At 53.6% G+C, this 12,063-nt stretch overlaps 1 protein-coding gene and 1 long non-coding RNA gene across 3 annotated transcripts; one reads left to right on the top strand and one right to left on the bottom strand.

The window, feature by feature from the left end:
* The first annotated feature begins 301 nt into the window (after window positions 1–301).
* PLAUR (plasminogen activator, urokinase receptor) lies at window positions 302–10,594 on the top strand. 2 transcript variants are annotated; one of them, XM_051989559.1, is made up of 7 exons: window positions 302–392; window positions 1,513–1,626; window positions 8,059–8,202; window positions 8,777–8,929; window positions 9,044–9,178; window positions 9,629–9,775; window positions 10,359–10,594. In XM_051989559.1, the coding sequence occupies exons 1-7, from the start codon at window positions 341–343 to the stop codon at window positions 10,592–10,594; spliced, it is 981 nt and encodes a 326-aa protein (XP_051845519.1). In that variant the 5' UTR covers window positions 302–340. The 2 variants fall into 2 exon arrangements, with proteins under 2 accessions (XP_051845519.1, XP_051845518.1); XM_051989558.1 differs by having other exon boundaries at window positions 9,041–9,178.
* On the bottom strand, window positions 6,972–9,122 carry LOC127556416 (uncharacterized). The gene is made up of 3 exons (XR_007952457.1): window positions 9,036–9,122; window positions 8,030–8,182; window positions 6,972–7,118 (listed from the first exon to the last, which is right to left on the bottom strand). It is a non-coding gene; the product is annotated as an uncharacterized LOC127556416 (long non-coding RNA).
* Window positions 10,595–12,063: the final 1,469 nt, after the last annotated feature.

The raw sequence follows: 12,063 nt of genomic DNA, 5'->3' as shown, positions 1-12,063 counted from the left end.
GGAGCCAGGAGGAGAAGGAAGACGCAGGGAGAGAGAAAACGGGCTAGAAGGTGGGAGAACTCGGACGTCGGGACGCTGAGCGATGGGGGGAGGGACCCGGGCGGACGCAGTCCGAAATGGGGGAAAGGGAAAGAGCCAGGTAGCCGCAGGCGGAGAGAGAGGGCGTGGAGTAGGAGGGGCCCGGGCTCGGCCGCGGGGGCGGGGAGGGGGAGTTCCTGCGGCCTCAGGGAGGAGCCGGCCCGTCCGAGAGCGCGTGAAACCTCCCTCAAGAGATGGGACAAATCGGTTCGAGCTCAGTCTCAGCCCGGCGGAGGGGGAGAGTGTTTGCAATTAGCTGGACATGAGGGCGCTGACCCTGTGCCTCCTGTGGCTGGCTTCAGCCCGGGCTCCAGGTGGGTGACCCAGAGGATTCTGGGAAGGGGGTTCTGGAGTTTCTGGAGAAAGGAGGGGAAAAAGAGCCTTCTTCGCGTAATTCTCCTGAGGGGAGCCCAAGACAGACCGAAACTCAGGAAGAAATAAAGTATGGTAGAGAAAGGGGAAGAGACAGGCAGCTGGGGGCAAGCACGCCCTCATTCAGGGTCCCCGCTCCCCAGGGGGATCCTAGATCTGGGGGGTGAGGGCTGTCAGCCCGCTAATCCAACCCCGTTATTTTAAAGATGAGAGAACTGAGTCACAGGCCGGGAAGGGGCGTCTCTGGGTTGGCCCGGGGAGCCAGCTGCCGACCCCGGCTTTCGAGCTCGGATAGACTGGCGGACTCGGAGAAATCAGGCCGTCGGGACCCTTTGGAGGGAGACACGGAGGATGGGAATAGGAAGAGGGCAGCCCTGCGGACGCAGGGAGGGGGGCCGCCAGTCCTCCGAGGGCCCGTCTGAGACTTGAGGGCTTCGACGGGAGGGATCGGGCGCTGGTGGCGCTTCAGGAGGGGTCCTCCCGCCCCCTCCCCCGCCAGCTCGCACTCAGATCAGACCCGGGGTTGGGAAACCGGAGATAGAGGAACTTAGTCAAGCTGGGGGCGGGGGAGGGGGTGCGGGAAGGAAGCAGCCCCCGGGGGGGGGGGGATGAGTAACCCAAGGGAAGCGCAGCTAGGGATGTGAGTAAACCACGAAAGAGGGTCCACTGGAGGGATCGAGGGCGGGGAAGGCGGCCGGGATCCAGAGGTGGGGGTTGGGAACAGTCAGGGCTAGGACACCGGCTGGGGGGACTCGAGGGCCCTGGAATAGGGCCAGGGGTGGGTCCGGGAGGGGACAGAATACGGGTGGGGGGAGGGCAGAGCTCGAGTGAGGGACAGGGAAAGGACGCAGGTGAGAAGCCGCTGAAGGGATGGGGGAAGGGGAAAAGGGGGGAGACAGCGGGAGGGCCGGGATGGAGAGACTTCGAGGGAGGCTGAAACAGGGAGGGACAACGGGGAGGATAGGGGCCGCGGAACGTCGGGGCGGAGGAAGAACCGAGGCTCAGCGGGTGCGAAGCCCCGGCCCGAGCAGCCCCCTCACGGAACCGTCCCTCTCTCCCCAGTTTGCTCGGGCTTGAGCTGTTACCACTGCGAGAGCCACGGGCCGTGCTCGGTGGAGGAGTGCCTCCCGGGGCAGGAGCTGTGCCGGACCACCGTGTACCGCAACCGCTGGAAAGGTGAGAGCCCGGACCCGTGCCCAGCTGTCCCCCTTCCTCCCTCTGGGGGACGGGGAGGGCAAGGCCCCTGTGAAGCAGACAAAGGTGGATGCTCCGCTCTAATCCCTCCGTTTGACATACTGGGAAACTGAGAAACTCCCAGAGCCCTTTGCGTATTAGCTGCCCAAGGTTATACGGTCACTTAGAGACAGAGACAGGATGCCAAAGGCCTTGAATGCCGAACCCAGTTACCCTGCCAAGCCCATAGGAGATGAAAATAGGAGGTGGCAGCAGGGGGAGCCAGGCTGAGGACCAGCTTATTTGGACCAATCCCTGGGCTCCATTTTGGGACTAGAGGAACCCGCTATAAGGAACCTGGGCTAAGTGCCCCAAGGTACTCTCCTCTGAGGGAAGGGCAGAAGCCTTATTGCTACCACTTCTCCCATCTTAAGCCTCCCAATAAAATAGTCCTAGCAGGACCCTGGAAGCCCTTGGAGATCATTCCTTCCAGCTCTCACATACGATGGAAATTGGAGGCCCAGGGAGAGGAGTCTTTGCCAAATGTCACCCAGCGAGGCCCTGGAGGAGCTAAGAGGAGGAACTAGAACCAGCTGTCTGGCAGGGTTCCTGGCCAAACTGCCCCCCCCACACTATTACCTTGAGTCTAGCCTCCTCCCTGCAAGCTGACTCCATCACTGGCTTTATTATTTTCAGTCTCTCCCCCTCTCCTAGATTTCTCCCTTTGCTCTTTAAACCTCAGTTTACAAAATCACAACGTGTCTAAGCTAGAAGACAGTTAAGTCTCTGAAGTTCAGAGAAAGGAGTTGACCCCCCAGTCACTTCCTAATGGAAAATTCACTTTAAGACTTTAAGGCCCCGAAAAACATTTTACAAATATCTCACTGACTCTCCCAACGATCTTGGGAGGTGGGTGCTGTTATCATCCCCATTTTACAGATGAGGAAAATGAGACACAGAAGGATTAAGTATCTTGTCCAAGATTACACAGTTGGGGAAAAAAATGAGACAGAGGTTAAATATCTTGCCCAAGATTACACAGCTGGAAAATGTCTTTCATGGTCCTCCTGACTCAGCGTCCAGCACTCTACTGTGCCCCCTAGTGTTCCTCGGCACAAAACAGCATGTACAAAATCGGGAAACTCTAATGGAAGTGGTTTTGGGGGGCGGGGGGGGATACTAACAATGGGGAAGAGCAGGAGAGGCTTCCTGTAGGAGGCAAATTTTAAGGCCACTGAGGGGTTTTAAGAGTCAGAGATGAGGAGCAACTGGAGAACAGCCAGTTTAGAAGGTACCCATAATTCCCACTTCCTCCCATCCTCCATGCTGGGCTAGCAGGCTGTTTCCCAAACTTCTCATCTATTTCTTCGTTGGTGGTAGACCATCCCTTTCTACATATAACCGTGTAACTTCTGTTTTCTGTTTCAACCGCTTAATCTCCATTGGAAAGCTCTTTTATCTTGCTTCCCCTTCCAGCACTTAAAAAAAAGTCTTAATATGCAATTCCAGCTGACACGTTTTTCTACTCGGTTCCTTTTCAAAATATTATAGCCTTCCAGGCCATACTGAGTCTCTTTCCGCTCTACAAACCTCGACATTATTCCTGAAGTTTGATTTGCTTCAGAGAATCGCAAAAATTGGAAGGTCCTGGTCCTGAAAAAAAAATCCCCGATAAAACGTCTGGGTCATCCCAACCTCCTTCCCCCATAATCTGGGGGTCTTTCTCTGCTTCCCTTTTCCCTCTACCCCTAATATTTCAGACTGTTTCTTCTCTTTTCTCTCTTACCTCCATATTCCTTCCCCATTGAACTTCTCAGCTTGAGGCTTCTCAAAGCTTTCTAAAGTAGAACCTTAGACTTGTCGTCAAGAACGCCTGAAATTGTCTCTAGCCTCAGACACTCACTAGCTGTGTGACTCTGGGCAAGTCATTGGAGCTCTATTTACCAAAAAGAAAAGAAAAAATAACCCCGGCACTTTCCCGTCTTCATACATCTTATTTGGCTATCATGTACTCTACAATTCGGTGAATCCGGCTTCCAGGTTGTTCTTGGAACAAGCCATTCCTTCTGCGGATTTTCCACGGGCTGTCCTCCATGTCCGGAAATGCTCTGCCTCCTCACCTCCACTCCCTGGCTTCCTTCAAGACTCAGGGTTTTCATCTTACCTTCTACAGGATCTCTTATCCTCTCACTTAGCCCTGCCATCCCCCCACCTTCCCTCTGAGGCTACCTTCCATTTACAGTATAAACATCTCTCATGTACATGGTTGTATGTTGTCTTTTCCCAATACACTGTGAGCTCCTCCAGGGGAGGAGACTGAGTTTGGTTCGGCTTGATTTGGGTTTTTTGACTGTTTTTGCATCTTTGGGACTTAGCACATGCCTTGCATACAGCAGGAGCTTGATAAATGCTTGTTGACCGATTGGCTAAAGATTGCCCCCAGAGGCAGCCTATTCCACTAAGAAATGCCCGCTAGGTTTTTCTGTACTGGAGCTGAAGTCTCCTTCCCGGTCCTGCTCTTTGGGGTCAGACAGGACATTTCTAATCCTTCTTCCACATGACAAACCTTCCACTATTCAATCAAGTTTTCTCTTCTCCACGCTAAATCTCCTGGGTCCTTTAATTCTTCCAGTTCCATCTGATCCTCCTCTGGGGAACACAATGATCCTTTACCATCCTTTCCACTGGATCTTTCCAATATTCATCTTGAACTGTCACGCTCAGAGCTGGACATGAATCCAAAACATGGCCTCAATTAAGGGTGGGACCCTCACCTCCCTCCTGCCCCTCCCAGGATCCCATTGGTTTTTGTGGCCGCCACGCCACATTAATGACTCATCCTGCCCTGGCAGTCCACTAAACCCCCCAGATGTTTGGCAGACAGAAGTCTGTCTCACCAAGCTTCTTCCATCTTAAATCTGCTGGTTTTCTCTGCTTGTAACCCTCACTAAATGCCGTAGAGTTAGCTTTGACTCAGTGTCCACGGACTCGTGGATTTGTAGCACTCAGAGGTGACCCTCTTCATCTTAAAGATGAAGGCATAGATTGGGAAGTGACTTGGCCAAGATCTCAACCCATTTCATCTGTTGCCAAATCTACTGGTAGTCCCACCATATCCCACAGACCGTCAAGGTCATTGGAAATGTTGAGCCAACAGGAATTGAGTGGTGGAAGAAACACGGGGCCTGGAGTTTGGTGTTCAAATCCTTCCTCGGACCCTTTCTAATGGTGTGATCTTGGAAAAGTCACCTAAGTTCTGCTACTTCATTTCCTGCATCTGTAAAATGGGGACATTAGTAGCCCCCACCTCCCAGAGTTGTTGTGAGGAATAAATAAGCTAATATCACAAAGTGCTATCCAGATGCTAGCTATAATTATGCATTAAGTTAGTATTGTGTTCTTAGCATGAACATGTTAGACATATTTTTATTCGAGTGTAGTCAGGGTGTGAGAGGGCTTATGATTTGCTACAATGAGTAGACACCCTTGGAACACATACCTCAGTGGAAGGATGTGATAAAAAATCAAAGGTTCCCCCGACTACCAACACCACTAAGGTAACATACTAAATGGCACAGAGCCAAGGGCAGAACGCTGGGACTTCCACTGGAGATCTTTTCATGAGTGGACCCCTAACCATTAATGGCAAATCACTGGGCCACTTAATGGGTTCCAATTCACCTCGGCTGTATCTTTCTATTAGACTAACTGGCTCTAAAGGGAGTTACGGACCTTTCTCTTCCCCAGCCAACTCTCCTCATGGCCTTGCTTCCCGGTTCCATCCCACAGAAGATGTCCACCATGAATAGGATGGTGCTTTCCATATCCCCATCATTGCTGAGTTTCCCAGAGTTATAACCCTTGAACTCATTATCCTCTTGCGGGGGGAAGGGGGTGACCATCTGCCTTGCCATAACTCCCAAGGGTCCTCTGGCTCTTACATCAGTCTTCTCAAAGTAAAACTTCACTTCTCCATCTGCCTTGAACCAAGCCCCCTTAGATAATTTATTTCTCCTCCCCCCCCCCATTAGAAGGTAAACACCTTCAGTACAGGAAGCGGCTCCTTTTCCTATGTGCATCCCAAGCACTTACCCCAGCCAGTTTAATAAATACTGTTCCAGATCCAGAAGCAACTGGAGAACAGCCAATTTAGAAGGTACCCATAATTCCCACTTCCTCCAATCCTCCATGCTGGGCCAGCAGGCTGTTTCCCAAACTTCTCACTCTGCTACTACACTGAATGCATTGCTTTAATCTCTCAGATTAGGAACTTTGTCAAAAAAGGGCAATCAAGTCAGCCTCAAAGTGACTTCCCAGTTTGGTGGAAACCACCGCTGCAATGACTGTTTTTCCCTAGATTTTCCATAGCTCTCTCTTTCATTATACATTCCAGAAACAGTCAATCAAAATCTTGGGGTGATTTTTGCCCTTTTCTAGGGCTATTCCCCATCTACTACTGAGTTAATCCTGTTGAGACTATAGCTCATCTCAGCTAGGGAACTTGTTTCTTCAGGGCTCAGGGCTAGCTAGTTTCTTCTTCCTGCTTCCTTATTTTTCTTGGGCACAAATTTATTTTCAATCTGTCCTTTATGGTCTAGAAGAGTTGTTCCTTGATAAAGAAAACAGACAAAATCCAAGCAGCCCTACTTGTATTCTGTTGTTCATTTCAGGACCCCATCCATCCTGGACAGCGGTCCTCCTATTCATTCTTTAGTAGCTATCCTTCCCTGATATATAGTTCCCCTCGCCATTTTATTTTATTTTTCAATGAACAAGTTAAAAAACAAGTTTAAAAACCTTGTTTCGGGGGGACTACCATCCCTGAAATAAAAAAAAGAAAACTCTAACAATACACATTAATAAATTAACAAAAACAAATTTCTACATATTTCATGGCACCCAAATGTGCCGCTTTTCTGCATCTTGAACCCGTCACCTTTCTGTTAGGAGCTAGGTTATCACCTTCATCATCAGTGAGTCATGGTTTCTCATTGTGTTCATTAGAATATCAAGGTCTTTCAAAGGTCTTCGGTTCTTACCATGTTGTTGTTATTTATCCATTGTTCTCCTGCTCCTTTCACCTTCCATAAATACATAGAAATCTTCCCAGGATTCTTAGTATCCCTAACCACACCCAACCAACCACCTTTCTTACCTACTTGACTTCATTCTGAACGTTAGCACCCCTGGCAAAATCCTCAGAAGGGAAGCACTGACCACTATTTTTCTTCCCTTCTTTTTTTTTTGTTTTTTCCTGGTTAGACATCTTTAAATATATGTTTCTTTGTGAATTATGTCAGGAGAGAAAAATCAGAACAAAAGGGAAAAACCACAGGAGAGAAAAGAAGTGAACACAAATCATGTGTTGATTTATTTCAATCTCCATAATTCTTTTTCTGGATGCAGATGGCGTATCCTACCCAACGTCTACTAGAATTGTCTTTTTCTTCCCATCTTTGTCTTCTGACTCATTCTAGGGATTCCAGTCCATATTCCTAAAAACCCGAGAAACCAATTTCTCCATAGACAGTCTATCTCTCCCCTGCAGAAGAAAAATACCCCCTTTTCCACATGACTCTACGTTTCCATTTGTCCTGGCTCAGGTTCCCTTTGCCCACGTTCCAGTCAAATCTTGGGTGAAGGGCAGAGTTGATGCTCCATAATGGCCCAATGATATCATTCACCCGAATTAGCGGTGGGGAGATGCTAGCTAAGACCCATCTTAGAACTTCGCTTGAATCCCTTTTCCCTCTAGGCCCCAGTTCCCACCCTTGATCTATACATATTCACATGCTTCTTTTCTCCCCAATAAATGGACTTGAGCCATTTCAACAAATAATCATTGAGCATTTCTACTGTGGACAGAACCCAGCTCAAGACTAGGAGGGATATGGATTCCAGGTAGAACACCTCCCTAGCCCTCATGAAGCTCCCGGTCCAGGATGGGGAGGAGACATTTATTTATTTAATCCACAGCTGGGAGCTGAGACGTGTGATTAGCTCTGAGGAAGATATTCAAGTTAGTAAAAATACGCCCCCAGCTCTTGTCTAGGAGGATGAGACATTTGTTCATCTGGTGGTGCAGTGGACGGAGTTCAAATCTGGCCTCAGAGGCTCCCTAGATGTGAGACTTTGACGTCTAAAAAATGAGCAATACAATAAGGTACCCTGCAGAGTTGTGGGGAAATATTGGCAAGCACTTTGCCAAACTTAAAGTGCCATATAAACGCTGGCTGTTATTGTTGTCTCACTGCTATTTATTAAGCCCCTACTGTGTGCAGAGCACTGTACTTGCCACAGGCCCTGCCCTCATGAAGCTTCCAGAGAAGTTCAGAGAAGTAAGCAAAGGATGGAAAGCCTCGAGTCCCTGGATGAGCTACCAGAAGGAGACCGAGGAAGGGCTTACGTGTCTCCCTGCATATATTTTCTCCCCAGAAGGCCAGGACCTGGAAGTGGTGGTGAGAGGCTGTGTTGAGATGGGGAAAGAGAACAGCTCCATGTCCTACCGAACGAGCCAGGAGATTATCATGCTGAAGGAGACCGTGTGTGACTCTGACCTCTGCAACGAAATGGAAGTCCGTGAGTGCGGCCGACCAGCCCAGAGCCACTGAGGAGGGAGGAGTCAGCCTGGGAGAGTGCAGAACTGGGAGGGCTTTTAGAACGCAGAACACAGATTGTAATGACTGGCGGGGACCTAGAGGCTCTCAGAGATGAGAGGGACCATAGAATGTGGGATGGCAGGACTGGAAGGGACCTCAGGGCCCAGAACCTTAGCACAGAGAAAGTCACAGCTGGGAAGGGCCTGAGAAGAAAAGATGTTGATGGTCAAAGCAGGACAGAACCTTAGATCATGGAATGGTAGACTGGGAGAGATTTTAGAACCTAGAATACAGGTGAATGAGACCTCAGGGTGGAGAAATCGGGCAAGGAAGTTATAAAACTTATAAATTCAGAAAAGTTCTCTTCCTGCAGCTTCCAGGTGAGAGATGTTAGAGTAGGTACTCCCCACCTCCTCCTCCTCCTCCTCCTCTTCCTTCTTCTCTTCCTCTTCTTTATTCTCCTCCTCCTTCTTCTCTGTCTCTCTCTCCTCCCCCTCTCTTCCACCCCTTACCTGGGGCCAGCAGACTTACTCTCTTCCCTCTCCCTGATTCAGAACCCAGCCCTACTTTCCCTGGGATTCGGACCTTAGAGTGCGAGTCCTGTGCCTCCTCTGACCAAAGCTGTGAACGAGGCCGGCCCCGGCCCCTTCGCTGCCCAGACCCCACCGACCAGTGCTTGGAGAGGATCATCCAAATCAGCTCTGAAGGTGAGGGCGGGTAGGGGACGCTCTCTCTTTTACTCTCCCTATCCCTGCACCCCACCCCCTCCCGAGCCTCCCTCCCACCCGTCACTAGTGACCCCCGCCATGTGACCTCAGCAGCAGGTCCCTCGGACGAGCGTTATGTGCGTGGCTGTGGGACTTTTCCTGACTGCCTCGGCACTGTCGGCTTCCACAACAACGAGACGTTTCTGTTCCTGAGATGCTGCAACTACAGCCAGTGCATCAGTGGCCCAAGTGAGAGAAGGAAGAAGGAGGAGTGGAAGGGAGGAGGGAGGGAGGAGGGAGGGAGGGAGGAGGAAAGGTGGAAGGGAGGGAAATGGAAGGAAGAGAGGAGGGGGAGGAAGAGAGGGAAGTGGGAAGATGGAAGGGAAAGAGGAGGGAAGGGGTAGAGAGAGGAAGGATGGAAGGTGGAAGGGAGAGAGGGAAGATGGAAACTGGAAGGGAGGGAGGGAGGAAGCTGGAAGGGAGAGAGAAGAGAAGGTGGAAGGTGAATGGAAGGTTGAAGGGAGGGAGGAGGGGAGAGGAGAGGAGGGAAGGGAGACAGAGAGGATGGAGAGGAAGGAGAGAAAGTGAAGGGGAGCGGAAGGAGGGAGGAAGATCAGGCAGGCCCTGGAGAAAAGGGACGGGCTCCTGGGGACTCAGGCTCGGGAACCCACCTCTTTTGTCTCCCCTCATTGCCCCCAGTGATGAAACTCTCAGACCACCCCCTGAATGACCTTCAGTGTCACAGCTGTGAGGGGAACGGGACCCACGGCTGCTCCCCGGAGGAGACAACCCTCACTGCCTGCCGGGGACCCATGAATAGGTGCTTTGAAGCCACTGGCACCCACAGTAAGGATCCCACACCCCTGAGGCTGGGGAAGGGGACATGGAGGGCAGGGCAGAATGGGGAAACTGAGTCAGAAATTCCCATGGGAGGAGGAGTAGCTTCTTTTGGGGAAAAGGGAGGGCAGTACACCCATGGGCAGAGGTGTGGGTGGAAGAGTCGGGGTCCCTTGGTTCAGGGGATCGTGTTCTGGGCTCAGAGTCAGTCCTGCTCCTCGTGACCACGTGCCTCAGCTGCCTCCCCTGTACAGGAGGGCCTGGGGCCTCTGAGGGCTCAGGACGCTATGACCCTCTAAGGCTCGGAGAGAGAATCACCAAACTTCAGCCAGAGACAGGACGCCCTGTGGGGGTGAGGGGAGGACGTCCTGGCGAGGGCTGAGGGATGGGGGCTAATGAGAGCTCCCTGCATGCACTCACAGCCGCTCTCACACACACCCCCCGCCCCCCCCCCCCCCCCCGCGCTCCCGCTCCCGCCGTTCGCGTCCCAGGGCCCGGGCAGGCAGCCATTGTTGGGATGCCCCCCTCCCCCCGGGGCCGCCAGGCTGGGCCGCTGACCCCTCCTTCCCCTGCCTCCCCCGCGCTCCCACAGAACACTGGGGTCCCGGCTACACCGTCCGCGGCTGCGTGGCGCCCGCCTGGTGCCAGGCCCCCCATCTGGCCGCCACCTTCTTCGACCTGGTGCAGCCCCAGACCTTCTGCTGCTTCAGCAATGAGTGCAACGCCGCTACCGGAGACGCCAACCCCCGGAGGGGCGGGGCCGGGCCCCGCCTCCAGCCCCTCCCCCTCGCCCTCGGCCTGCCTCTCCTGCTGCTGACTCGGACTTGAGCCCGCCCCCTCTGCTCCCCTCCCCCCATAACGTAAGGTTTTGTGTGTGACCGAAGCTTGTTTAGGAATCTTGGCATCGAATCCCCCCCACACACTCCCACCCCCAGCCCCCGGGAGGCCCAGGCGCTGCCCGTCGCGGGGAGCCAGCGCCCGGAGCGGAGGAAAAGGCTGGAGGGGCCTCGAATGCCCGCTCTGCCGGGTGCCCCGTCCCGGGCCTTCCAGAGGCCGGGGCTGTTACACGGGCCACACCTCCCAGCCCCCACCCCCCACCTCCCAGCCCCCACCTCGCAGCCCCTCACCCCCCACCTCCCAGCCCCCGGAGGCCCAGGCCCTGCACGTCGCAGGGAGCCAGCGCCCGGAGCGGAGAAAAAGGCTGGAGGGGCCTCGAATGCGCGCTCTGCCGGTGCCCTGTCCCGGGCCGTCCTGAGGCCGTCGAGGCTGTTACACGGGCGCCCCACCTCCCAGCCCCCACCTCCCAGTCCCCACCCCCCACCTCCCAGTCCCCACCCCCCACCTCCCAGACCCTCACCCCCCACCTCCCAGCCCCCGGAGGCCCAGGCCCTGCCCGTCGCGGGGAGCCAGCGCCCGGAGAGGAGGAAAAGGCTGGGGGGGCCTCGAATGCCCGCTCTGCCGGGTGCCCCGTCCCGGGCCTTCCAGAGGCCGGGGCTGTTACACGGGTCACACCTCCCAGCCCCCACCTCCCAGCCCCCTCCCCCCCCAGCAAAGGAGCAGGACCGGCTCCCGTGGTGCTCTGGGAGAGGACTGCCTCGGCAGGGGCACAACATCCCAGCCTTCTCGGGGAAGCCCCGTGTCCCTTGTCCGCAGACAAGGTGCATTTATCAAGCGCCTACTGTGTGCCGGGCTGCAATCTGAGCGGGGGATTGCCAATAAAAGCAGAAGGAAGGAGAGTCGCTCCCTCCAGGGGCTAAGAGCCGAAGAAGACCTGCTGAGCAGGAGGAAGAGGTCCGGTCCAGAACATGGCGGCTAAGTTCTCTGAGGCCCGAGAGGGGAATGGAACCATCTCCCAAATGGGCACCCGCAAGGAGCTCGTCAGTGGGAGTTCCCGCCCTGATCTAGGAGGACCCTCATTCCGGGCCTGTTCTTCCTGACACTGAACCAACGTTTGCCTTTGCAACTTGTGCCGCCTTCGTGGCCGTGACATCCCTTGGGAGAGTGGAAGACATTTCTTCTGCCCCTTAAGGCTTCTTTTCTCCAGGCCCACAATCATCATATGGTCTTCGGTGGGATGCCCTCAACGGTCTCCACCTCCCAGAATGCTGCCTTCCTTAAACCTGGTACCCAAAATGGCCTGACCGGGACAGGACAGAGTAACTCATACCCGCCTCCTGGAAGCTGGGCCCTCTCCGTGCAGCCCAAGAAGGAACTAAGCTTTTTCAGCAGCCCTAACACTTATGATTCATATTGAACTTGCAGGGCCCTGAAAGCCATCAAATGTCTTTGTTTGTTTT

This window comes from Antechinus flavipes, chromosome 3, assembly GCF_016432865.1.
Source record: "Antechinus flavipes isolate AdamAnt ecotype Samford, QLD, Australia chromosome 3, AdamAnt_v2, whole genome shotgun sequence".
Classification (NCBI taxonomy): domain Eukaryota; kingdom Metazoa; phylum Chordata; class Mammalia; order Dasyuromorphia; family Dasyuridae; genus Antechinus; species Antechinus flavipes.
Note: the sequence above shows the minus strand (reverse complement) of the source record. Positions and strands in the feature narration are given on the sequence as shown.

Coding starts and splice junctions, on each gene's coding strand:
- PLAUR (XM_051989558.1), top strand. CDS start 341: ATGAGGGCGCTGACCCTGTGCCTCCTGTGGCTGGCTTCAGCCCGGGCT. Junction 1,627..8,058: donor GTACCGCAACCGCTGGAAAG/GTGAGAGCCCGG, acceptor TTTTCTCCCCAG/AAGGCCAGGACCTGGAAGTG. Junction 8,203..8,776: donor CTGCAACGAAATGGAAGTCC/GTGAGTGCGGCC, acceptor TCCCTGATTCAG/AACCCAGCCCTACTTTCCCT.